This window comes from Pteropus medius, unplaced genomic scaffold (genome assembly GCF_902729225.1).
Source record: "Pteropus medius unplaced genomic scaffold, Ma_sr-lr_union100, whole genome shotgun sequence".
Lineage (NCBI taxonomy): Eukaryota > Metazoa > Chordata > Mammalia > Chiroptera > Pteropodidae > Pteropus > Pteropus medius.
The window spans coordinates 22,039,895-22,067,510 of NW_024340692.1; the positions used below are offsets into that span (position 1 = coordinate 22,039,895).

At 37.3% G+C, this 27,616-nt stretch overlaps 1 protein-coding gene across 7 annotated transcripts in view; it reads right to left on the reverse strand.

Moving 5' to 3' along the window:
* PRUNE2 (prune homolog 2 with BCH domain) overlaps positions 1-27,616 on the reverse strand; it is a 214,459-nt gene that overhangs the window by 172,271 nt on the left and 14,572 nt on the right. For all 7 annotated transcript variants that reach the window (XM_039844922.1, XM_039844775.1, XM_039844941.1 and 4 more), the window contains one exon: positions 1,837-1,941. In XM_039844922.1, coding sequence (XP_039700856.1) covers positions 1,837-1,941 — 105 coding nt within the window. The remainder of the gene's footprint in view (positions 1-1,836; positions 1,942-27,616) is intronic.

Below are 27,616 nucleotides of genomic sequence, written 5' to 3' on the forward strand. Positions count from 1 at the left end.
GTTGAGTGAAATAAATGAATCACTCACTGCTATAGTATATGAAGCACAAAGCCACTCCAACAAAATGTTTTGCTCCCACCTGTCAGGCTAATACTGAATAACAATTGTATAATAATCATTATTAATTTATCTATGGAGAGTTATTTTTCTTGATTAATTGATAAAGTTATATCTAATTCTGATAATGAAACGAGTCAAGAGCATGTGGCCTGAGCCTACCTTGGCAGGACCTATTCTGAGATTAGATTCAGAAGAACTAGGTGCTAGCCCCAGGCTCTGCTGTATGACTTTTAGAAAGCCAACTTCTTTTCTAAGTCTCAGTTTTCCTCATCCATAGAATGGGGCATACCTACCAGAGTGAAAGTACTTAAACAATGTCACATAGGTTAAGCTACAAAGTTCTGTACTTATCCTTGTGTTAATACTCTGAGAGGAAGTAGCCAGGTTCTCAGGAAAAATTTAAATGGAGATGTAGACTTCTGGTAGGGGCGGGACCCAGTACACTAAGAGAAAGGCATAGAAATATAACAAATCCCCAGTGTGTGACCCTTCAGCAATTCATATTTGTCTCCATGCTTAGTGGCGAAGTTTAGAAGAAGGATAAAAGAGGCCACATATCTCTTTATTTTTATCTATTTTACTATTACAACTACTTCTCCTACTCCTCTTGTTGGACGTCATTATATCATTCAAGACATCATAGTTGCCGTTGATGGTGTAACTGTTACATAATTTCCTTAAGAGTCCATGCCACTGTCAATTTAAAAACCAGTCTGGTTCAAACAATTCTGTGTTCTCAAGACAAGCAACATTTTTTCCCCCCTAGGAGGCAAAAATCCAGCTAATAAGATTAGTATTTAATATGCATGCCTTGACACAGGCACTTATCTCCTCATACCAATTAATCTCTCTTGTAAAGTTCAACAAATTTTAAGATAAATTTGCTATACAGCCAATATGTAGAGATCAGAATATTTGATCTGGCATTCTGGTCAGCTGCTGCCCTAAAGCCATTCTTGCCACCCACAGATCATTCTAGAAGACTGAGTTTCATGTGAATTAAATGACCCTAGATCAGCTATGCATACTCAGAGAGCCAAGGATCCAAACAAAATTGGAGTAAAACAAACTGGAGTCCAGAAAATTAAAAATTGTGTGAAATTGGAAATAGCACCAAAATACTTGTAATATACTGTTTTAGGCTTTAAGCTAATGCATTATCATGAGCTGATGAATTTTATGGAATGGAAATTTTAAAACAACTTATTAAAAAGTCTTTTCCACCTCTATAGGCATTTTATAAATTTCAGAGTTCTAAGATTCACACTCAAGGGAGATTATTGCTAACAGGAAATGACCTTGCAGTACAAAGACAGGGCTAAAAAGCAAAAACAGAATATAGATGTGACATGAAATACCTCTGTTTCTGAAAATTTTAGTCAATATGCTCTGTACTTCATGCAATGTTCTCACAGGTTATTCTGACATATTTTTCTACTCCTAAGGGCAAGACAATCCAACAAGAAAGATAAAGGAAAACAAGAAATTCTGACCCTTACAGTTGTTAGTTCTCTGAATTTCCACATAGATAATCAACTATTATAAAAAAAATTTAATTTTTATTTGAGAACATTGATCCTATTTAAATAATGTTGTATGAAGAGAATCAGTAAGAAATAACTAGACCAAAGCTTGATTAATGGATTATAACACATTATTCTCTGCAACAAGAAAACAAAACATGAAAAATTAAGATTCCTTATTTTCCCAGAAAACATTTGTTCTCAAAGTTACATCAAATTTTAAATTAAAAAGTAAAATCTTCTTTTTCCTCACCTTATCTAGAAAGTAAGCATATGTGAAGGCAGAAATAAGAGAATCCAAGTCACACGATTTATGTCCAATAACCACATGGACCTTCTCCAAGCGTTTGCTTCGATTCTGAAACAAATTCAAATAAACCATCACAATTTAAATTGCAACAGATCCATATAAAGAAGACATTTTTCAATCTTTTTTTAAAGTATGCCTTAGTTAAATTAATACATGATTGCATAAATTCATAAATTTATCATGAAGTTTTACATGAGGACATAAAATTGCACAACAGATTTAACATCCAGAAATACTCAAATTTTAGTAAATCATCAGGAATAGAAAATTGTTCGTAACCTCAGGAGTTTTTCTCTGGGTGAAACAAGCCCCAAAATACAGAGGGCAAGGTGAGACTGAGAAAGATGCAGACCACTCCAGAGTGGTAGGTGGCAGTTTTAATAGATTTACGTGGCTCATCTTGGGCCACAAGACAAGTAGATCTCTGCATCGTCCGCCAGAAACTTAAAAGTTTATATAGAGGCCTTAACTGGGTTCAGTCAGGTGTGGTCTCAACAACACATTATATCTTAAGGCTGTGTCCTTGAAAAGGATCCTACTGTGAGAACCACAGTAGAACATAGATTCGAAGGACAGAGCAAGGCATGAGGAGCCTCCAATTAACTGGAGTCTGGCTCACAGGTCAACTGGTGGTCATATCCTCTCAATGACATCTTCCAATAAAAAATGGTTTTATTAAGATTATCCACAATCCAACCTGATATGAACTGTAACTTTGAGTTATAATTTTTTAGTAAAAGCTTATTTTGGTCTGAAGAGCAGTTCCATAGTAGTCTATATCATTTCCTTATATAAGGTGTTCTTAATTTGATGGTCTTAATTTGATAGAAAAAGTGACTATTTTTCTTATGTCTCTGGTATGCAACACACAATTTGGTACAGGAATTTGTTTTTTCATGCCACATTTTGGGTGACAGGATATATTATCTCTGCATTATATTCTATAATTTAGCAAATGAAATTGGTAACACTTTTCCTCTCCTCCAAGAAAGGAAAAAGATTAGTATCATTGCTCTAAATATACAAATCAGTTGCTATTAAAAAGTGTATATAGTCACTTCTGTGGAGAAGATATACTGTTGCCTTTCCTGGTTAACTCAATAGTTAAGTTAAAATTCCTTTACAGAAGTCCAGCCTTCTTTTGAAACACTAAATTGGAAATCCCAAAGAACCAATAGCTTTTAAGAAATTCCGCAACAAAACTGCCCAATAATGATAATTATAATCTAAATTGACATCCTTATAGTATGTCAGAGATGACATATGTATGCTTCCTCACTTGATAGTCTTTGTTTTATCTTCTCTTTTTAGGGCTGATTAGAATTCAATTGTAATACTGCTCAAGAAGGCTATATAAAAATTACTCCGTTTGTGGCTATTCCAGTAAAAAAAAAAAAAAAGACTTATTTATTCCCTTACCTACAGAATAAAGATAAAGCATTATTAGCAATTTACTAGATATTTTATAAATGAATCTAGAAATGTGTCAGTGTTTGTATGAAATTGCGGGTGTCAGAATCAAAAATAAGTTATTAAACGACCAAGTTGAGGCCCAAGTAGCATAATAAAGTAAATCTCGAAGAAGGCTGGGTTAGAGTCTATCAATATAGAGAATGATGACAGGATCAATATTGCAGATGAGCCGCATATATAACATTACATAACAATATGTAATATGTTAAATTAAACACATATTTTTAATATATATTGATATTGATCTTTAGTAAAACAACATAATTTAAAAGCATAATATAAACTCTCTGAAAATAATTACAACTCCTTCCCCCCATCACCACCAACTCTAGATCCCATTCCTTCCTCTTCCAGCTTCTTTCCCTTAACCTCATAAATTCATAGCTGGCTCACTTGACTGAATACCCTTTGAGGGTTCTAGTCTAGGCCCAGTTCTCACTTTCAAAACCAGACAGCTTCCCCTGTGCGAGATTGTCAGATATTCTAGAGGCATCTTAAGAAATTTAGACAAATGGAATTACACTCCATTATAATACAAACAAATGCATTAGGAAATCATATTACTGTAGAATGCTGTTCTTCCGAGAAGTTTAAAGGTCTAAGTAGACATTACCTCATTTCTCCTCCCAGATCTTATAAGGCAGACAATAAGAAGATTAACAACACTTTTTATAGGTCAATGGAGTCAGTGATGGGGCCAAGATTGTTCCCAGAACTCATGACCCAGTAGAATGAGCCCTGTCTCCTCTGCCCTGCAACAACCAATTCCAAAATGCCCTAATGACTTCAGAATCTGCAAAATGAATGAGCATGGGGATTGAAGAAAAAAAGAGGGTGTTAAAAATGTATTGTAAATACAGCAAGGCTTCAGCATCGAATTACCCCAAAGCTAAACTATCTCCTTTCTTGTCTAGGTTCGATTAATTCCCAGGCACAGCTCGGTGTTCAACATTCAACTCTTGTGGAATAATACATGGGGGAAATAAGAAGCCTTGTGTGCCAATTCATTTCCAAGCTCAAACCAATTACTACTTAGGAAAAGAAAGGAGTTAAATAAGATATGAACCCAAAACATATTAGACCAATTTTCACAACTTAGGAAACTTTCAAGAATATGATTTATTTCTGCTCCTTTTAAAGAGGAAAAAGTATATATCATCTTGTAGGCCAGGCTGTAGAAGATCCCAGTGCAAAACTTTGGGGTTTCTTTTTGTTGCCACACACCTTTTTCATGCTACCTCATTTCCCTCCTGACTTCCCTTCTTCCCACGTATCAATTTCCTCATAGTCATTGCCTGTTCTAGTGCCATTTGCTCATGTCTGCCATCTCCAGTCAATGCCCTAGCTCCCAGGCTCCAATATTCTTACCCCACCACTCACCTCCATCAAAACGTAGCATCCTGGTGCCCATGCTGTCATGGATCTATCTGCTCTCCACCAGCAATTCCAATGAGAATCCATGCCAATGGGTATCCCTGAGTTAATGAATTACCCACTAAGGTAACATACTTTCATTTTAAAGAGACTTTTCAAGGACGATGCCATAATCCAAAAAGATGATCAGAAATTTTAGGCTGGCTGAGAATGTTGGACCAGACAGAAGGGATATCATCATCAGAAAGTACCTTTGATGCCTGCCAATGAGCCTTAAAAGTGATCGGCTCCACTCAAAATATCTAAGATGTTCCTAAGTGCCTGGTTCCTACCAAAAACCACAAATAAGATATAATTAGAGGGTGGCACAAGGTAGATATCATAGTAACCATGTTTAAACTGACTCCTGCCTGTTTGAAGGAATAAAACATGACATTAGTTGTTTAGACTCACCTAGTAGGTAAGCTCAAGGAGTGTCCTCTTCAAATCGGAGGGTCAAGAACCAGCAAATATAGACTCACTTTTAAGCTTACTATTTGCTTCGCAGTGTGAACAGAGCAAGCACAGGGATTAAGTCAAGGCAGAAAAGTCTAGGGACTGAAGTCAAGTGTCCAGGGCTGGTAGCAGGGATTTTTTGTGATGCCTGATCTACTCTATGACAATGGTCTCACCTGCAGCAGCTTCACCACACAATTGAGAAGACTCCTGACCACAATGATACTTTGCACCTCTCATATCAGATCTGTAGGCCCCTTCCTATGTCATCTCTCCACATATTTATAGACTCACAGATATTCAATCATAATATCTAGGTCCCTTGATATAGTTTACATCGGAGTCTGAGTTATTCGCAAAGAGACTAATTATGTCCAAATAAAAAGTGAAATGTACAAATTTATCAATTTAATGTATTATTGTCATTCGACTATAAAAATCTGTTCGTGCCAGGAGTGGTCCTAAGCCCTAGCAATACAGCAGTGAACCAAACAGATAAAAATCCCACTTGCATTTTAGAGGGAGTTGAGTGTGCTAGGATACAGCACATTTGAGAAGGTGACATCTGAGTAAAGACCTGAAGTGAAGAAGTGGACCTAAGGGTATCTCAGGCCAAGAGAATAGCAAGTACAAAGACTCCAAGGTGCGAATACCCAGCATGTTCAACGACTAACTACTACCTAGAGCATAAAACTTCTAAATGTGACTGTAAACTCTTAGCCAAGAGAAAATAGATCTAGAAAGTAAATACGCATCCCCTAGTACACAAGCACACCAAGTATTACAGAGATTCATTACTGATGCCTAAACGCAGCACTGCACAAGGCCAACACATAATGGAATCCTGGTAATGGGTTGAAATAGATGCTATATTGCTTTTTCATCTACGCTTCCAAATGGATGGACAGAACCCTTTTATAATCAATATGTAAAAGAAAATATATTGAATAGGCTGGTATTCCAGGTCATGATTTTAATATGCTTTCAAAGAGTAATCCTATACATCACTAAAATGAGACTTCTTAATGAAGTTTACTTCTTATCTCTTTTTAAAAGCCAGCAAAATGCCTAGGCACTCAGATTCAATGGCCCATTAAAGGACACCGAACTTGTCAGGCAAAAAGCACTTTCAAACACACCCACAGGAAAAAAAAAATGATCAGAAAGAGGGCTTCCATGGTCCTGCTATAAATTTAGGCCCCTCATCAGGGTTTTTTTTTTCCCATGTCTCCATCCTCTGAGAATAAAGCTGCTCCCAACTTTCCACATCTAAAATCCCATAACAGACCTTTCGTCAACAAGTCCCTGCAATACAGCTATACTATAATCTCTCTATACCTCTTTTCTTAAAAATCTTATGAACTTTTTAAAAAATTAATTAATTGAAAAAAAAATTGTATTAAAAACACTGTAGACAAAACCACAGAAGTTGAAGAGTCTCTTTCCTCATACACTAAAGCAGGGCACTTTTCTTGGTCTCTTATCCTTGACTAGCAAATGAAGAAGTGAGAGAAAAAGTCTTTTGAATTTATTGGATGGTATCCCAAAGAAATTCAGGCATAGAAAAGAGTTGGCAGTTGAGCTAGTGCTACCTTGACTACTTAGTAACTCCTAGTCAATGAGTGGTCTTTCTTCTTGGAGGCTGGCTGTGGGTGGCACAGAAAAGGACTCGGTTCCTCCCTAGGAAACCCTGTGCACTTGTAGCTGCCATGATTCTAAGTGAGAAGACTCAAAGAGTTGTCAGGAGGAAATCTAACATGCTACTCGTGTTCCTGTAGGTCCCGAACTCCACCAGTCTAGTAAGGTGGGAGGGGATGCATAAGGGGCCACAGCCAAATGAGCGGCCTCATTGGGGCGCTGTGGAGAAGGCCAAAGCAACCTAGTCCTCCAAAGGTAGGGACAAAAGCCATCTGATAGCTCTGTCAGATATGGATAAAGTCACATTCTTTGTTCATTTGGTAAACAAACGAGGTGCTTCTAGATACTGGTCTTGGGTTTATGCTGATTTCTAGAACTCCTGACCTGAATTTCTCTTATCGTTATCTGTAAATTAATCTTATCATTATCTGTAGAGAGGTTGTGATCCAGAGGGAGAGAATGCTGGAGGGAATAATATGACATCAACCAAAAGTTTTAAAAAAGCAAAGAAGGAAGTGCTTATTACACCTTGCAAGATCTCCAGAACACAGGAATTTTGCCAATTGAAACCTTTTCATTTTATTCTTTATTTTTGTTTATTTCTCTGGTAAGAAAAGAAATACGTGCCATTATAAAGTCAGACGCAACAAAGATTAATAAAACAAAGATAACTACTTTGTTAACATATCGCTGATTATTTCACATTTTTATTTATGCACATATATTAACACATATACTTTATAAAAATGGGGTGCGCTTTTATTCCCACTCTTTAAAAACTTCCTTTTTTTCACTTAACAGTATACTATGTATCTTTTCCCATAGCTAAAGCGCCTCACTCTTTCTGGCTTAATAGTAGCTACTGTGTGGACACATCAGTATTAGGAGATGGGAGATGGGGGCTGATATGTAGAATCATATATAGAATCATATATAAAATATCTGGAATCAGCCTAGGTGCCTTTCTCCCAAAAAAATCTCCATTATATTGCCAAATAGGAAACTCTGATTCACTGCCCACCTTGTCCAGTTCTATTATAATGCTTAATGAATAAACAATAAGTGACTTCTGAGAGCTGTACCTCAGGTCACATGTAAAAGCAAAAACATTTACCAGAATCTACAAATTCAGGACATAGACATTTTATATTTAATTTTCTCATAAATGTACTAATTTAATTGGTGACATACTGGATGAATATAAACCAATAAATTGGGCAATGGCAAAAAGCTTTCAATGATAAGACTCAAATGATTTTGAGGTAATTTAGTTGTCTAACTTACTGGTAAAACTGAAACCTAATCAATTCAGATAAATACATATTGCATATCACCTCTCCCCTCACTGCTCCCCAAACAACCCCAATAATATTTTCCCTCAGCCTTCTCTTTGCCACGCTGGAGAATGCCCTCTTTTAATATTGCTCACTTGTGAAAAATGAAGGATGAGAGTCAGTCTGAGCAAATTCAGCTATAAATGGCTCAGATCCTGTGCACCTGTACCTCCATCTATACTGTCAAATGTAAGAGGCCATTGTGGGAAGGTGACAGGCAAAGCCAAAAGCTAAACCCAAGGATTGCCTGAGGCCCTCCTTTTCAGGTGGGCAGTCTGGGTCCCCCAGTACCTTGAGGACATTGTCTCAATGACTCTTTTGCCTTCTCATCTGAATTCATTCTTCCTCAACCTATGTGCTTTGCCCATCTTGGAAGCAAAGTGTTTTCAAAAGGAATGACCTTATATATAGTTTTTATATACTTTCTGGATCATAATAATGATCTGGGCCAGAATTGTTCTTCTACTTAGAGCATTTAATATATTTTTAAAGATTTTCTTTCTAACGGTGTCCTCAAAGACAAGTTTTTAGGAGCAGCACCATTATTTTCCCTCCACAGCTTCAATTACAAAAGGTCAAAGATGCCCTCTACCCCCAGCCCTTACCTTTCCTGAAAAGCCCCTATAGGAATTGTCCTACATAGCTTCCTATGATATGTTCCTTTTCCAGTCATTTCAGTTTTGGGGGAAATGTGTTCATACATTTATTACTCAATGAATAGGGTAGCTCTTCAATCTCCCATTTAGGTACCACTTCCTTCTAGCTTATATAGATGTCCCAACCCAGAAGTTTATCCTTCATGGTTTCATAGGTCTTTATAGTCTCTTATCCATTCCCTTTCAGATTCAAGAGCTATAGTCCTTTTATGGACATATAGCTTCATATGGACATGCACCCTTGGCCACAAGGCTTTCCTGTGCCTCCTCTGATCTTCTGCCATCTTTGCCCCCTTACTGTGCTTAGACCTTGCTAGAGACTAAATTGTGTGCCCCCAAAATTCACATCAGAGCCATAATCTCCAAGGTGATGGTATTTGGAGATGGTGCTCTCAATATGGGATTAGTGCTCTTATAAAAAGAGACACCAGACAGCATGCATGCTCTCTCTCTCCCTCTCTCTTACTTTCTCTCTGCCATGTAAGATCACAGGGAGAAGGCAGCTGTCTGCAGTCCAGGAGGAGGGCTCTCACCAGAACCCTGACTATGCTGGCACTCTGATCTTGGCCTTCCAGCCTCCAGAACTCTGAGAAATAAATTTCTGTTGTTTAAGCCACCCAGGTTACGATATTTTGTTATGGCAGCTCCAGCTGACAAAGACAGACCTCTAGGTTGGAGTCATTCCAAAATTCAAAACCATTAGAAGATAACCGAACTTTAAGGAAAACTTAAGAGAACTTCTTTTACTAAATGATTGATGCCAAAGGCAATGCCAGAGTTTTAGAGACCAAATGAGAAAGAACATCCCTGATATACACACATAGAAACCTACACCCATGTAACCTAAGGTTTATACATTAGTTATTTGATAAAGTAATGTAGATAGTCATCAGAAAACATTTAGAATATGTAGAAACTCACAAAGAAAAAAAACCCCCTCAAGATCCAAAGTTAACCACTATGAACATTAAATGTTTCCTTCCAACTTTTTCTGTACTTGTATAAGTGATCTCTTTTGTAATACTGTGATACTGTTATACATGATATTTTATAACCTCTTTTTAACAACATTCTAAGTATTGTCCTAAAGTTCTAAATGATAAATGTTGTGATGGCTAGGGGTGATATGTGTTAGCTTTTACAACCCCAGATGCCAGCTGACTTCTTTGCACACAGTAGGTACTCAATAAATATTGTAAAAATAATTAATTAATTAATAATGATGACACTTAATAGATATAATATTCTTTAATATTTAGTATTCATTAAAATTTATTTAGTCAATTTCTTACTGTTGCAGATTTAAATTATTTTAAATTTTTGATAGTATAAGTAAGACTGCAATGAATATTTGGAAAATAATATTTTCGTGCCCATCCCTTGTTACTTCTTCAGGATAAACTGGATTTTACATTTCTGGGTCAAAGAATGTACATATTTAGCTGCTCACCAGAACGGTTGTAGAAAGTTACATTTTTCACCTACAGAAACATCTGACTTTCAAACCATCAACTCTATGTTTAAGCATTTTCATGTTGATAGGTAAAATAGTATCTTAATGTTAATTTATATTTATTATAACTGTAGTGCTTTAGGTTATTTTTTCATATGAACACTAAACATTATTGTCTTCACGTGGACTTTTTTGTGATTTTTTTCTCATGTATCTTTTAGGATTTTTGTCCTACTCTCTTTGATGAATAAAGGATTAAAATATTATTAACATATTCAACTCTGGTAACATCAATACCATATTACTTTGTCCTCTGGGTTTGGGCATCTATGAAACAACTTGCTAAATAAGTTGCATTAAATATGCAATAAGCATGCATTATTTAATACGACATCATTTCAAGCTCTAAAGAGCAATGGTACATTCTGTACCATCTTTTCCTCAATCTACCTACTCTCCTTTCTGAAAACATTGCAGTAATACATCAGACTTTGCTGGAGAACAGTCTTGGTCTCCTAGCTCTTGAACGAAATGCATTTACTTCTCTATTTTGTAATTAGCTTCATGCAAAAACGATAATGCAAATTAAAATTAAATCTAAGGTGTTAAATGTATCATTATTAAATGTCTTTAAAACCAGTGAAATTTTGGTAAGATGATGGCACCAAAAAATAATAAAAGATAAACAATAGAGTGGGAGAAAATACTTGCATAATATTTGCATCATCTTGCCATTAAAAGAATATTCCTAATATATGAAAAGTTCTTAGATATTGATTTTTAAAATACACAATGGAATAATTGGTAAAAGATGTGAATAGGTAATTAACAGAAGACATAAATATATGAAAATAAACTCAACCTCATTAGTAGTCATGGAAATGCAAAATTAAACCAACAACAAAATGTCATTTTTTGGCCTATCAGATTGGTAAAAAATTAAGAGTGTTAACATCTATTAATGTTTAAACTGTAGGCAGCGGTAAAAAATACTACAACCTGTGTGGGAATAATTTGATAGTAGCGATTAAAATGTAGAATGTTCACACTTTTGGATCCACTTCTAGGAATCTATTCTATAGAAATAAAATCACCAATAAGTATGGATATTTTAAAATTTCTTATTTAAAATCTGTTGTGAAACATAGATATGTAATAAAATCCCAAAGAATGTTTATTGAAGCAATATTTGTGGTGGAGAAAACAAAAAATAAAAAATACCTGAATGTACAACAATCAAGGAATCATTGGATAAGTTATGGAATATCCATAAAGTAGAATCAAAGCAGTTATTACCAAACAAATGAGTTAGATCGGCATTTAATGAACTGGAAAGAAGTACTCCAATATTCTTCCCATGACATCACATGGCTGCTTCTTCCTTCCTGAATCCTGCCTGTCAGACAAAAAGTATGCTGTGGTTTCCACTTGGGTGACACTAATATCTTGGTGACTGAAGTAGCAGCACCTACTGGGACATTACTGTCATTCAAATTACTGAGCCCCACCCCTGATACTTAGATTCATAATCTGCAGTAGAGTCTAAGAATTATATGACTGGTTTGGGAACCATAGCCTTAAAAAGGACCCATGACTAGCTCCCAAGGACCACCTGGCTCTGTCAGCTGCAAAATGTATCTGCATTCGGGTTTTGATAGAGACTGCTTGAGTTCCCGTAGATCAAGTATAATTTCAGAGAGCATTGCTGGTGTTCTATTAATTAGATTTACTTAAGTTTAGTTTAGAGTTAGAAGAGGCCTTAGGATTTACCCAGTTGAAACCTATGAATGGTTTCCAAGGTGAAGTGGAGGACCTGAGAATAAGGGAAGGAACCACTCAAACTCTTATTTATCTCATCCTTTAAATTTTTCTGTTTTTTAAATGCTTTACAATATGCCTTATTTGCTAGTATAGTAATACATGAATAGACTCCAGAAACAAATACATGTTTTGAGAAAAGGTACTCAAAAGACTTTTACTAATGCTGTTGTACAACAAAAAAAATTAGAGACCATTTTTTTCCTTATAGATGAGACAACCAAGAACCAAGTGAGAAACAGCAGGGGAAGGTAATAAGTACTTTCCACACCTAAAGTCCACCATGCTGCCTCCTCAAACCAATGTTCGATTTCTGCTGTGAAGCATAGAGAAATAAACATGGACCACACAAATGAAACTGAACAGGAACTCTCTTCATTTGTTGGTGTGTGCAGTCTTTAGATCCTAGTCACTCGTGCATTTAGGGGTCAGCTATTCAACATTAGACTGATGGTTCCTCGAGACCCGTAGCCACATCTTGAACTTGGTATACCTAGAGTTCCCAAGCCGATGAGTGCTCTGCACACAGTAGACGCTCAAATGAGCGTTTGTTAGTGAAAATGATGATTTTAGGTAGAATAGTTGGGCAAAAGATAGTTTTCAATTTTATATCACCTCTTCATCATGTTCTTATGAAATAACAGCACCACGGAGTGATACTTTGTTAATTGCTCAAAAGTTAAAAGTATAATGACAGGTTGCTTAACAGCCTTTCATTTGGTGGTGAGGTCTCTTTCTATATTTCTCTCTCTCTCTCTCTCCCCTCCCCACAGACACACACACACACACATACACATCAGAACATTATACCATGTTCATTCTACCTACTTCATGGTGTAAAGTTCCAAAAAATGTTTTAAAATGATTTTACAAAGTAACAGATTTTATGAATATTTATGTCAATACATATTTCCCCTTTCCTCTCAAGCCTTAAAACATTTAACTTCTGAGTCTATCGGACATTCTAATTTATCCATTATTCTAAAGATGTAACTGTTGCAATAATTTTTATTTTAAATGTCTCAAGCAGTGTGAAGAAGTACGCCATGGAACTCTGTCATAACATGACTTGCTATCAGTACATATATATCCAGCAGGCCTGATCCTGGGCCCTGAAATAAATCCATTAACCACCATAGGAGGGCATGATTGTAATTAGCTACTGGGTATCACTTAGCTCTGTCCCCAACATTTAGGAAATTAATGGGTGTCCCGTGTAATTTTAAAATTCTAGTTTAAATGATTTCAAGACTAGAAGGGTATCTATTATATTAATAATCAGAGCTACTGAGGTTGTGGCCCCAAGGCACTGATTTTACACACAGTGATTTCTAAGGATTTCCCAAACTTCATGTGGTGCTTTTTATCTATCTTGCAGTCACAGAGTATCTTTTGGTTGACAAAATGTGAGAAATGTGTTATAAAGTTGAAATTACTTCCTACTCCCTATTCATAAATAAGATGACAATAAGACATACAACTGCTTTCTCTAAAGGTCATTAAGTGTTCGAATTTAGAATACTCTTTTCACAAAATGTTAATAATTTCCAAAGCTGGGAGATACACATGTAGATTTTTCTCTGGTGCCTATTTGAAAACTTAAATAATAAAAAATAACTATGCAAGAGACTGGGACCAAAAAAATCAGAGTTTTACAAAGAAGGAAGGAAAGAGAAGGAAGAGAAGGAGGAAGGGAAGTGGGAGGTAGGAAGGGAGGGAATGCCCTTAGCACAGGGTTTTATGAACAGCCCAAACCCTTGAGTGCATACTCTTTGTAACTGGTCAGAGCATGTTCTTGGTTTTAATCTACAGAAGTGAACCAGCACTTAGAATTGCATGTGGTAAAAATATTCGACTAAATATCTATTGAAAGAATGAACCAAAGTAAAAAAATAAGGAGGCCAAATTCTGAGTTCATGGGCAGCTGAAGTCCAGATTGGGAATAGAATAGCAAACACAGGAAAATGATCTATCTGCCACCTCATGTGCCATTCCCCTACCTTATCTCCTACTATATTCTCTCCCACAAACGTGCACCTCACACGCTTTTAGATAATCGTTCTTATCTTTGTCTTATGGGGACAGGGGAGAGGGGAGAGGAGAACAGCAGGGCTCGCGATACCATCAGCACACAACAAAGAAATAACAAACCATCTCAGACCACACAAAGCCATCCTGACACAAAATTCAAACAGAATCTTCTGAGATGTAATGGAAAATGTTCTTAGTGAAACTAGAGTTTAAGGCTAAATCAGTGATGCTTCCAGAGGCTGTCAGGTCAATTGCATATCAGAATACTGGAGGAAAATAAAGAATGGGGAGATTTTGCTTTACTTTACTTTTGTGGTTTTGCTTCTTTTTCCCTCTTCATCTTGATGGCCTAATGTTATTCCTTTGTTCTTGTGTGCCTGTTTATCCTGGCTGCAATAAATCAAAATCAATTTATGAAAGGTGGAGAAACAGCCCCAAGATTGTGATTTCAATCTTGATTCACTAGAGCTCTCAGACCTGCTTCTCCGCTTTTCACTTTCCACATCTATAGGGGAAAAAAATGCATTCTAAACGGAAGTGAGTATAGATGGTGGGTGGGGGGAGGTTCTTATCAATATATCATGGGAAAACTTAGGATGACTCAGTACATATATGACAACATGCACTAAATGTTTCTGAAAAACTTTTATAGTAACTTCTATAAAGAACTAAGAAAAATTGCTTCGCGGCCTTTTGGCTAAGATCAAGTGAAGAACTGAGAAAAAGACCTAAAATAACAAAATGTATGATGCCCTTGAACTTTCTCAATGTACCTCTGTCTATCCTTCCAAACATATTTTCAATGCCTTCTAACAATATAGAAAAATAAGATGTTCATCTTTGTGCATACACATGCTGGTGGGTTGCTTAGAAGATGTCCACACAATACTCTGGTCTAGTTTACTGTGTCCATCAATACAAACAATTTTTTGAATGAGGGTGCATATGGGAATAAAGAGGATGTAACATTACTAACCCTTATGTAGGATTTTAGAAACTAAAATCCCCTTAGTTTAGCCACCCTTTCCCCCCAAGAGTTGTACTAGAGGATTAATACTAGCCAAGGAAATTCTTTACTAGATGGAAGTTCACCCACGCAGGTCATTTACACACTCCCTGCTGGAGCAGCTTATGGCAACATCTCTGAGACAAAGGACTTGTGTCCAGGGGTGGACAACACTCCATCCACCGAGCTTCCAAATATAATATTATTCAGGAAAAAAAAGATTAGAAAGCTGTGCCTTTGTTACTACTTCTTAAATTTGCCCTGAAGATTAAAATTTTAATAATTACATAGTTCTCATTTTTTCTTGCTATTTTTCTTGTCTTTAAATTGTTATAAGTTGAAATAATTTACTTTCTTTTCAGTTAAAATCATTTCATTTTTATTGGAAAATTTGTGATTCATAAATATTTTAGATTTTCTTTAATCGGTCTTTATGGAAAAAAAAAAAAAAGGCTTCTGCCACCTTACACTAAGTTTCCAGAACTTGTTTTCATGAGCCTTCTCTCTGATCAGGTCCTCTTAAAGTGTCGCCCCTACCAAAGCCAACTGCTATGTGACACAGGTTGCTCTGGATACTTTAATTATTTCTCCTCCCTCAGATTGGAAGAGTTGGAGCTAATTAGTCAGGTTTTCTCCCCCCATGAACAAGCCAAGATGCTCTCGGAAGACTTTTCCCAGAAGCTTTGCTTTTCTGCAGTCAGCTTTTTGTTGTCATAAGGAAGATCTATTGCTTTAATATTCACACGTGTAAATGTCTGTATTTGGAATGGACGTCAGGCAGGTGACACCAAACACCTGGCATGTCTGAAATCTGCTCAGACATGACAGTAATGAACAGATAAGCGGCTGACAGCAGGCAGAAGAAGAAGATGTGTTTCCAGCAAGATGCACTTATGCAGGTTCACGGGGAAATGTACAAGGGATATGCAGAGCAATTACCATACTTTGCAAAGATGACAGTTTTTAATGATTCCATTATTTATTACACTATGTGTTTTTCAGTGACAGAAGAACTCTCACCTTCTGGGTGACCTCTTATTCTGTCTGTCTCTCTCTGTCTCTCTGTCTCTCTCTCTCTCTTGCTTTCTCTCTCTCAATATTTTGTAATATAGGAAACTCTTTTCCAACTAAACAGTACCTGGCACACATTAGTAAGATATTCAATAAATTTTATTAAAATACATGTCTCGTGCCATAGAATAGTGTAATAAGATATAGATGAAGATAGATATAGAAATATATACATATATAAATTCTGTATGATTCCACTGATATTTTCAAAGCATAAGCATGGCAACATTGAGTTAACACCACACTCTGATAAGAACAAGCTTTCCCAATTAAAAGTTTCAAGTCTTCTAAGCATCAGATCCTTCCAACCACCTCATAATATGATTTTATGGTTCTAAGCAGTAAATAACCTATTTTTCAACTGCCCAGACATTTTCCCTTTGTCTGATTTTGTCTGTTGAGAGAATTGCCAGCAGTCTCCAAACATAGCCCTTCAATATGGAAATTTTTCAGTACATCAATGTGAATTCTATTTTTGTCACTTTAAGATGCATAATCAACTGAATAGATTATTGAGAAGAACTTTAATACAAAATATTTAAACAAATTTTCTGCCTTGATGTTTTAAATAAACCAGTTACATAGAAAAGAAAGCTGTTATATTAAAGGAAGATTTTGTTATTTTAATTTTTAAATAGATATTATATTGGACTTTCAATTAAACAATACATATCAAAAGACTGACAAATAACAAAGGTTTTAAAATACGGAAAGCTTAACAGTACATAATAGAAACTCATCAGACCACCAGTTATCTTTCACCATAGTAAACAGCTGTAAAACAGATGACATCAGCTTTAAATTTTTTTCACTCATCTTATAAAATAAATCCTTGCCCATGTTGGGTTTATGGCTATGTTCAGTGATGAACTACGTAAAGCTTTTAATTAACCACTCAAATTTTCTTACTATTTTATTTTCCTTAAGAGAGTGTTCTTTCTGAGTAATTTCCTTAGCAGAAATCTAGAATTCCAACAACCACTAGAATATTACATGTTAATTTATTAATACGTGGTGTCTGCTCTGCAAATTCCAAATATTTGGAACTCTTCTACTTTATGACATACTGCCTAAGGTATAGATGTGAAGCCTTTGCAGGTTACCGATGCAGAAACAATCTGTGTTTTTAGAAAGACTTGTTTAATTACTCACTGAACAAAAATCAGAGAAGTGAATCTATGGTTTGAAGACCCAAAAGGGTAACAACATCTTAGCAGTGATCTTGAACTGATTAAGAAAGTATCATTTATCTTTATGAATAGATGAAAGTCTTGCCCTATGCTACTCCCCCAAGTCTTTTGTTGTTGGTGGTTAATTTCTGTTTCAGAAGCCTATAGCAACTAAGAGCCTTTAGATAATATTTAATATAAATTTTCATCAAAAGAAAAATAAAGAGCAAGACTCCCCGACATTTTGTGTATGTATGTGAGGAGAAGTGACTTTTTCATTTACTCATATCTTGAGATATTCAGAATCTCAGAACAGACGGAAGGGAAAGGATGCCAAAAAAAAAAAATCCTTGATGGTTAAACTTCTGGATGTGGTGGTAGGAAGGTGTTGGTAGCAAAGTATGAGGTGGGAACAATAAAAAAAGAAATTCGAGAGTGAATGTGGGACCATTACGGGACAGTGGTCTTCTCTTCCCACTCGCTTAGTTGGCAAATCCCAGCTAACTGGAGAGGGAAACCCAGTGGTGGCAACCAGTTAACAGCGACAGTGATGGCGGAGAGTACCTCACTGTCACACGACTCCAGAGGGCACCATTCACATTTCACATGATTGTGCTCTAAGGAGCATCATTCACATGCATACAAGGTGAATGATGCCTCCAGAGCAACTGCCACGCTGCTGCCGTATATTATGTGCTTTCTCTGATCCTGGCATCATTTCACAAAACTCTCAGAATTTTAGGCAGGAGACCTTTTATTATCCTCAAGAATTCTGGTCCATACAGACTGTCTGAGGTAACTGCCTCAAGACTGGGATCACAAAGCCTTTCATTTGACCACTTCCCTGCCAGGGGGCCTGCAGTTGTGTAGTGTTTTTGGTAATCCTGTTCCTCCAAGGCTCTGCTCAGCCCTACTTCACTCTACCTCCTAGGCCATTTCATACATGTTTAAAATATTATTATGGTCAACCCTAGATTATCTTGGGACAAATGGGGCAACTATGGATTATTATGGTAATTTGAAAAAAAAATTACACTATAGGTAATGCCATTGTAGAAAACGAAAATAATAAACATTTATACAGATTAGCAGAGACAATTGCACGCTATTTAGAAGACCTCTGTTGTCTGCCCCACCCAGGAACAATGGACATCATGCCATACTGACCAGAGTCCTTGCCAACTGGAAGGGTTGTACTTTGGCGAGCTGAGCCTCCCTTTCAGCAATGCCCACTGAGAGTGAAGCATCAGCCAGTTCCACCATCAAGGCCTCCTTACAAGTACGTTCCAAACCCTTCTCTCAGCCCTCCCTCCGTGAGCTCCTTGTGCCTCTGTACGCTTTTAGAAAAGCCTCTTCTTCTAGAGAACAGGGGAGGGGAACAGGGCAATGAGGTACAAAAAACCAATGTTTTCATTTCTACTAGTGTGATTATTCCTATGCTACGGGTCACTGAAAAACAGCATGGGGGCATAGAGGACAGGAGCATTAACGGCCCTAAGGTGTCAGGAAGCTTCTCAGAGGAGGTGACTTTTGTCTTTCTTCTAGGGAAGAGAGGCAAGAGCTTCTCAGACTGAGAAGTAGCAGGAGCCTCTACTGTTCTTTCCATGTTTCTCCTTAAGTGCAAAACTGTTGAACACAGCGGTTATGGAACACACACACAAACTCCTTTTTGGTCAGAGATGAATACTGAAGAATGGCATGATGTCTGTGATTGCCTTTAAAATACTTCAGGAAATAAAAATGTACATGTACGGTGTGGAAACATTGGCAAAACGTTACTAATTGTTGAAGATAAGTGTTATGGGTTAAGTTGCATGTCCTCAAAATTCCTAGGTTGGGGTTCTAACTCCCAGCACCTCAGAATGTAACCTTATCTGGAAATGGGGTTGTTGCAGATCTAATTAGCTGAATTGGGATGAGGTCGTTAGGGTGGGCCCTAATCCAATACGACTGTGCCCTTGTAAGAAGGGGAAATTTGGACATAGGGGCACACACAGAAGGAAGATGATGTGAAGATACAAGGAGAAGGACACCTACAAGCCAAGAAACCTCTCGGACTACCAGAGGTTATGAGAGAGGCCTGGAACAGACCCTTCCCTAGTGCCTTCAGAGGGAGTGTGGGCCTGTGAACACCTAGGTCTCGGACTCCTAGCATCCAGAACTGTGAGACAATAAATTCTGTGTTTAAGCCACTCATTTTTTGGTACTTTGGTTTAGTAGCCCTAGGAAACTAATACACTAAATCATAGCTCTACTGGGGAGTCACCATGTAATTTTTTTCCATTTTTATAGGTGTTTGAAATTTTTCACAATACAAAGGTTAAAAAAAGAAGAAGAAAGCCTTGTGAAGTCTGAGAAATGTTAATAATTCAGCTGCACTGTGCTAAAGCACTCCCTGAGGAAACCACCCAAGAACCAAAGTAGTTCTAATATCCAAAAATACAGCTGGTCCCCTCTTCAGTCCATGAGTCTAATTTCACATCTGTAATCCCTTTTCAAGGAATCACTGGTGAATCTCCTAAACAAGGTGCCAGAGAGCTCTATTGTGCCTCTTGGCTCGTTCAGGTTCCAAACAGTGCATCCTGCTCTGAAGCATAATTGCAGGCAGCCTCGTAGTGCCTCTGACAACTGCACACGAGGCGAGGAGGGAGAAGCATCTTGCAGCACAAACCCATGATGAAAGCTTTGGCGAATTAGTTTTCTACCCAAATGTGAACCGGCTACTGGATACACTATATTGATGGCATTTAACACTCAGTAGGCAGGTTAAGAAAAAGTATACCATAAAGTGCATTAAATCACCTCATAATCACATTTAAAGGCTAAGTTAACCAGGGCCACCGCAAGTACTAAAATATATGATAACAAAAGCAGTCAGCATTTTCCATACCATATGCTTGTAAATGTTATTCTGCAGGGAACCAATTAAAACTATGGAATAGTTAGAACACAGACATATGGAACAAAACAGGGCAACTTATCTTGTCACCGTGGTGCTTGCTCAGTACATCTATTAGGGAGATGTAATACTGAATTATTAGTACAAATAAAGGCTATCTTAATTATGAATACCAAAAGGCAACACCAGCACTTAAAGCTTCTGCTTTGGTCATGGCATTATTTAAAGTCGTAAATAGAAGGAAAGCCAACTGCCTCCTGAATTACATGGAATACTAGTCAGATTAAACATCGAAATGTAATCACTACAGCAAATTATTAATCAGGCTAGGTCTCATTTTTCTCACCTGTTACTTTGGGAAAATAATAATAATCACATTCTATGAGATTCACAAGATTCCTGGTAAAAACAAAAACAAAAACAAAACATTTTAAAAGTGCACACAGAAGGATGTTGGAAAGTGTAAAGCCTTGAACCAGTGTCAAGTATTATTTTTATTGTTACCGAAGGGCAAAAGACATGAAGCTAATACGAAATAAGCAATTTATAAGATTGACTCTGATGGCCATTAGGTTAAAAATCTAGAGAGAGCTTTATTAAGTTTTCCTGATATTAAAAAGAAATGACAACTTTTTAAAAATCTGAGTCACATTCCTAGGTCAGTCTAATTGTTAAAAGACAATCAGCATTTTCCATCTCATTACTGGAGCTTCATTTGGCATTGCTGCTTAACTTAAAATTAACATTTAAAGGAAGCAAACATATAAATTCTAATAAGACGGTTTAAACATTATAGGAGTAATGTTGGAACTGTAGGTTCGAGCAATGTTTCAGATATATAGCATGAGAGAAATATAAAAGATGACAATAAAGAAGAAAGGAGAAAGAGCTTGCAGCTGAAAGAGTGTGTTAAGAATCCCTAGATGAGATCAGAAAGAGGGGCTGGGGGGAGGACTGCAGTGCAGAGGTACCCAGCCTCTCTGGCACCAGGGACCAGTGCTCCTATGATAATCTGATGCCTGAGAATCTGAGGTGGAGCTGAGGTAGTGATGCCAGTGCTGGGGAGTACAGATGAAGCTTCCCCCTCTGCCCACAGCTCACCTCCTGCTGTGAGGCCCTGTTCCTAAGGGCCACGGACTTCTGCTGTAGTGTATGGGGACAATGTTAATTAATAATAAATTAACACCAAAATTCCAGTAACCAATTTTGAAACACTAATTTCTCATGCACACAATCTACTTTCTTGTCAATAACCCCCTACTATTGTGTGTGTGTGTTTTTTTAATCTATTCTTCTTAGGCCAGTGAACCCTTTCCCCAGGCTTTCCTCCTCTTACACACTCCTTACTGTGATTCAGCCACAGAAAGGGATCTGAAATGTTGTTAACTCGCCCATCTTTCAATCCCTTAACCTAGGCATTGGCAGTTCTCACTAGAATTCCCTTTCTCCCTCCCCCATCTGCTGGAAAACAGTCACTCTTCTTTCAAAACTGCTCAAACATTCCTTTCCTATTAACCCTCTCTTGACCACCCGCCCACACCACCTGCAGTACTCTCTAGCACCAAAGATTTCTGAATTGTAAATAGACATCATCAGAGCTACTTGTCCTAAATTGTGAGCAGCTTCAGGGCAGGACTTGTGTTTGAATCATCTGTGTTAGCCCCCAACCTAGCACCATTCTGTGTACATAGTAAATAGGTGAGCAATAAATGTTTACAAATAAATGAATAAGGAACTTGGGTACAGAGGCTATCCTAACACTTAAGCCATTCTTCTTTCCTACATCCTTTTGGGTGGGGGTGTGTCTCAAACGGAAGAACAACGAAATTATAGAGCAGGTGGAGGAGGAGCATGAAGAACTTTGGAAAACACACAGCCCCAGGGCCATTCCCCTATATTGTTACCAGGTAGATCTGAAGTGGGGCCCAGGTGCCTGTGTTTTCACTAAGCTCCCAGGTGATGTGATGCACATTGAAATCTAAGAATCATGGCTCTATGACATATTAATAATAGAAATTCTTATTTCCCATGAGGTAGATGAATTCGCTTCCATGCGTCTGCTTGTGAAACCCGTTTCAAGAGGAATGATTCACCCAGACACAGAGGGGTTGTCTTGGGTTTTAGAAAAAAACTATTTTAATGGTGAAATAGAAATTAAAAAATACAATTGTTACTCAGAGCTGAAAATATCTTTGGATTTGACTGCGTCGAATCACAGAGAACTGTCAAAAACATTCCTGCAAAGGCAAGGAATAGCTTGTTCTGCTTGGGAATACAAGAGCACTCCATGTCCATGACCCACACTGCCAGAGAGACTGGGTATGGGGTTCCTCCTGGCCACATCACTGCCCTTTCTGAGGCTAACTTCCCTTGGACTTTTTAGGACTTTTCTGCAGCAGGCGATGTAAGATGCTGATTCCATAGACACACCTACATAAACAACTGTCTTTTTAAATTTTTCTCTCCTTCGATTTATCCCCTCTTTCTGTGATACCCAGACTCCTTTCCTCATGCACAGACACACCAATTACATTTGGTGGTGTTGGGTGGGGGTGAGGCCCAAGACCATTCCACTATCTGTAGTGAAATTGACAAATAGATCTTCAGGGCCTGTCTATCATTCTAATTCTTCTGTTTCTAATATTACTGCTACCTAAACATGTCACTTTATGCACTAATTTTAAAATAACCATTGGATCTTGTAAATGACATAAACCCAGAAGGAAGTTTTATATATAACTACCCCAAGACCTGCCACCTTTAGAATTGTAGTGATCCTAGAGAAACGCTAATCAAACTGCATTACATGAAATATTTTTAGGCATAGAACTTAATACAGATTGACACATATGAAGGAATGTTATCTCCTAAGGACACCATAAAGTTTCTAGATAAAGAGGTAGGAGATACTGGGTACTGATCTTACTCTACTACTAACTATCTGTGAGACCTTACTCTAGACACTCCTGTCTTCTCAGCTTCAGATTCTTCATCGCTAACATAAGGAGGTTAGACCAGATGATCATTGATTCCTTTCCGCTTTAATGCTCTAGAATGAGTTTACGAAAGAATATGGATGTGAGAGACAGATCCAGGGATGGGGGCGAGGGCGGGGGGAGGGTAGGGAGTTGCATTTTAAAAGAGGACCTATACATTTTTCATTTAAAAAAATTGAAGGAATGGCTTTCTAATGGTGGAATTCCAGGCACTGCCCCACTCAAGACTTTGAGGTGACTTCTAATCCTATTGCCCCAAAGAGATCTTCCTCAGCTGTTGACTTTCTCCTGAATTTGTTTGATTAATGCTTTAAAAAATCAAGACATTAGAATGCAGTAATCAAATATAGTCAATAAATAATCTGCTATTTGAAGAAGGAAATTTTTCTCTGGGTTATAAATAATGCACAACTAAAGGCTTTTTTAGGGATAGAAAACTGCTATCTTTTATATCGTTTTCAACCACCATGACTATGAAAGAATATTTGCCTGGTGGATACACTTGCTCAAGACAGAAAGTACAATCTACTTAGGTGTAGTATAAAGATATCCTGTGACCCTTAGTGGAGTCTGGACTTAGCAGGAAGTGTGGGTTCAGCAATGATGATTTTATTGACAGATTCTGGGGCAGATCAATCTGTTTAACAAGGCGGGTTTGTGGATCAATAGCTGCATAAGCAAGACTCTGCAGGGCCTGCTGACTTCTCAGAAATGGTGTTTTTGAAAAGAAAAGTCAGCTCTGTGGTCAATCCGATGGTCCTTGAGGTCACTGGAGATATAAGTCATTGATGACTCTGATCACAAAAGCAAAGACTGACCTTGAGAACAGGGCCACTGGTTAGAGAACCAAATTTTCTCTTTAAAGTCTGCCGAAGAGGAGAAAAAGGAAAAGGGAAGGGCCGTGGAATAGTCCCCACTCTTAAAGCCTATGGTTGTGTAAGAGATTTGAAGTGGGGAATTCTTCGAAGGAAGGCAGGGTGTTCTGAGCAAGATGAACCACAGTGTTCTCATGAAGAAGTGACTGCCCCCTTGGCTTGGATTTTCTCATCCACAATTGTGTTGAGTTTCTAGCTGAATAATGAAAAGTTACTTGGAGAGGACGAGAAGTGGCCCCATATCCATAGATTTCTGAATCCCCACAGCAACATTCTGTTGACTATTTTCTAAGAGGTGTAGAATAGACCACCCACTTTAGAAAAGCTAGAAGGTACATAGTAAGAACTTCTTATGAGGAGTAAGAGTCTCTTTAGAGACTTTCTCTCTTTACCAAGTGTAAAGACTGAAGCAGAATATTCATTCCTCCGGGCTTAATGGACCATTGGGTGACTCTGGGTGACAGATACCACTGGAATTAGAGTATTTCTCAAACTCTCTTCCAAAATTATAAAAGTCTAAACTATTTGCCCTAATTAACCCCCACCCCTCCATCACAAAGCAATCTGAATTACAAAGAATTACTCTTGTTTTAAAGTAGATATTTTTAAATATATGAATACAGAGAGACTTCCGTTTCAGTCTTCTGTATCACCAAAATGTTTTACCAGCAGGCAAAATCAAGAATTACAAAATGAAAGATTTTTTTATTTTCCACTTAGATAAACTAATGATAATATCTTACGTTAGTGTCGCTCTCCAGAATATAAGAGAATCGATAGCGTTTGTTTGTTTTTTTAATCCCAATTGACTTTCACAATGATGCTGAAACATAGGAAAGCATCTCCCAGAGCATGTTCCAAAGAACACTAGTAAAAAGTTTGGAAAACATTGTTTAACATGTTTATGTCACAGGGTCTCTCAGATACTTAGTTTGTTGCAAATCCGTTTGTGTGTAGTGCATGTGCAGTGTGCGTGTGTGTGAGTGCGTGTGTGTGTTTCTGAGCCTGTGTGTTGGAGGAAGGACGATATTTTAGATAAGGTGGCCAAAGAAGTTTCCCTGAGGTGACAGCTAAGTAAGGCCTCAAAGGAGGTGAGTGGGTGAATTATCTCACAAATGGAAGAAAAGCATTCTGAGCAAAGGGTCCAGAAAAGACCTGGGGTAAGAGTAAATGAGAGAGAAGCATTCAAAATTCGATTAAAACAAGGTTCTGTTTTTCATTTCCACTGTAAAGATTATTTAGTCTTTTAAGAAAGTAAGTGGTCTAACATTTTAAAAATCCATGCATGTTTTAAGTACTCGTAATTCGTGAGTCTTGTACTTAACCGTGAGGAATTAGCCCTTCATTTGTCATCTTCAGAGCCCCGGGGATATCTGGGAAACTCTTAGGAGGGGCCGTGAAGTCAAACCTATTTTCATGAAAATTAGACGACACTATTTGCCCTTTTCACTGTGTAGACATTTTACACTGATGGTACAAAAGCAATGGTGGGTCAGACTGCCAGAGCCTTAGCGAGAATCAAGGCAGTGGCAAAAGTGACACTAGTCAGTACTATATTCTTCACAGCCATGACCGTGGACAAACGGTCACTTAAGGATGTCCTTGATTAAACAGTAAAATAATATTAAATTAAGTAAATCTCAAACCTTGAGTGGAAACATCTTTTTAACACTGAAAAAATGGGAAGTATACATAAACCATTTCTGTTGCATTCTGAAGACCGACGGTTGTCCAGAGGAAAAGGAATTGTGCAATTATTTGAGTTGTGAGCTGATAAGTTGCTTCTCACTAAATATTTTTGTTTTGGAAAATATTATTTTTAATAAAATGTTATTTTGTTAACATGTAATTGGTTTATGTTTTTAATGAACTAATAAATAAATTTTTAATGTTTTTCATTTTGATTTCTATTATCATAAATATTGACAAATATAACAGTAAATAGAAGCTTTTGTCATTCTCAATAATTTTTTTATCCTCAATTATTTTTAAGGGCATGAAGTTGTCTTAAAACCAAAAAATTTGAGAAACACTATACTAAGAAGAGAGGAAGGGTGCCTTGCACAGGCATGTGTATAAGTATTTATACATATGTTTACATATATATTTGGGGTTTATAATTGAAGTGAAATTTATATAACATAAAATTAATCATTCTAAAGTGAACAATTCAGGGGCATTTAGTACATTCATAATGTTGAGGATTCTATCTAGTCCCCAACATCTTCATCACCCTAAAAGGAAACCCCATATATATTAAGCAGTCGCTTCCTACTGCCCACCCATGTTCCCTAGCCCCTGGCAACCAGCAACCTACAATCTGTCACTACTGATTTATCTGTTCTGGGTATGGAATCAAACAATACGTGACCTTTTGTCACTGGCTTCTTTCACTTAACGTAATGTTATCTACTATTCAACAGCATTATTATTTTGAAATATTAAAATATCTTGGGAGATCATAAAATGCTAGTGCCCCTGGCTGGTAGCAGTTGAACAAACCCCAGCTCCTCATTTTGCAACTGAAGAAACAGAAGCTTGGAAAGGATCAGAGATTCACCAAGGTCATGCTGGTTCCACATGGAAGGGAAAGCACTAAAATTCAGGTCTTGTTATCCTCTATAGCCATTTCTTTTTCCATGACAAAATTCTTCCTCTGGAACATGCACTAGTCACAGGGACAAGTTAGAACCAAGTCACCAGTAGGAGAAGACAAATTTAAGGCAACAATTATTGAAGAAGTTTGTCACCAATTTAGGTCTTCATGGCGGCTGCTCTGTTTGTAACACACCTTTTGGCTTAGTGGTTATTTATCCCATGTAGAGTAAAGGATAGATAAATAAGTAAGTAAGTAAGTAAGTAAGTAAGTAAGTAAGTAAGTACGTACGTAAATAAATAAATAAATAAATAAACAAACAAACAAACAAATAAATAAATAACTTTTTAAAGATAGATATGCCCAAAGCATATGTAAAGATCATTCACGTGTTACTTGAATAAAGAGTTTCCATATGTGGATATGATGATGTGTTGGAAGGAACATCAAACTGTGCCATCATTCTTTTTAATTTGTGGCTTTCTCTACAAGATGACATCACACCCTCCAGCCTGGTATAGTAAAGGCCAGAACAGTAGAAGAGAGCTTCATTCAGTAAATGGGACTTTAAAATTCAGTAAAGCAGGACTTTAAAGTGCAAGGTAAATTTAAGAGTTATGAGAAACTTTGCCCAGAGAAAATTAGGGCTAAAGATCTCCCACCCCACTAATTCTGGTTCCTGGGATCTCCTAGGACAGCTGAAAGGAAAGAGGAGAAGAGGAAAAGGAAATAACCATTAATGTTTATTGATCATCTACTTATTCCATGACAGGTAGCAGACTAGGATTTAGAAGAGATGAACAGAATTAATCTTCACAGCAGCAACTCCAGGAAAAGTG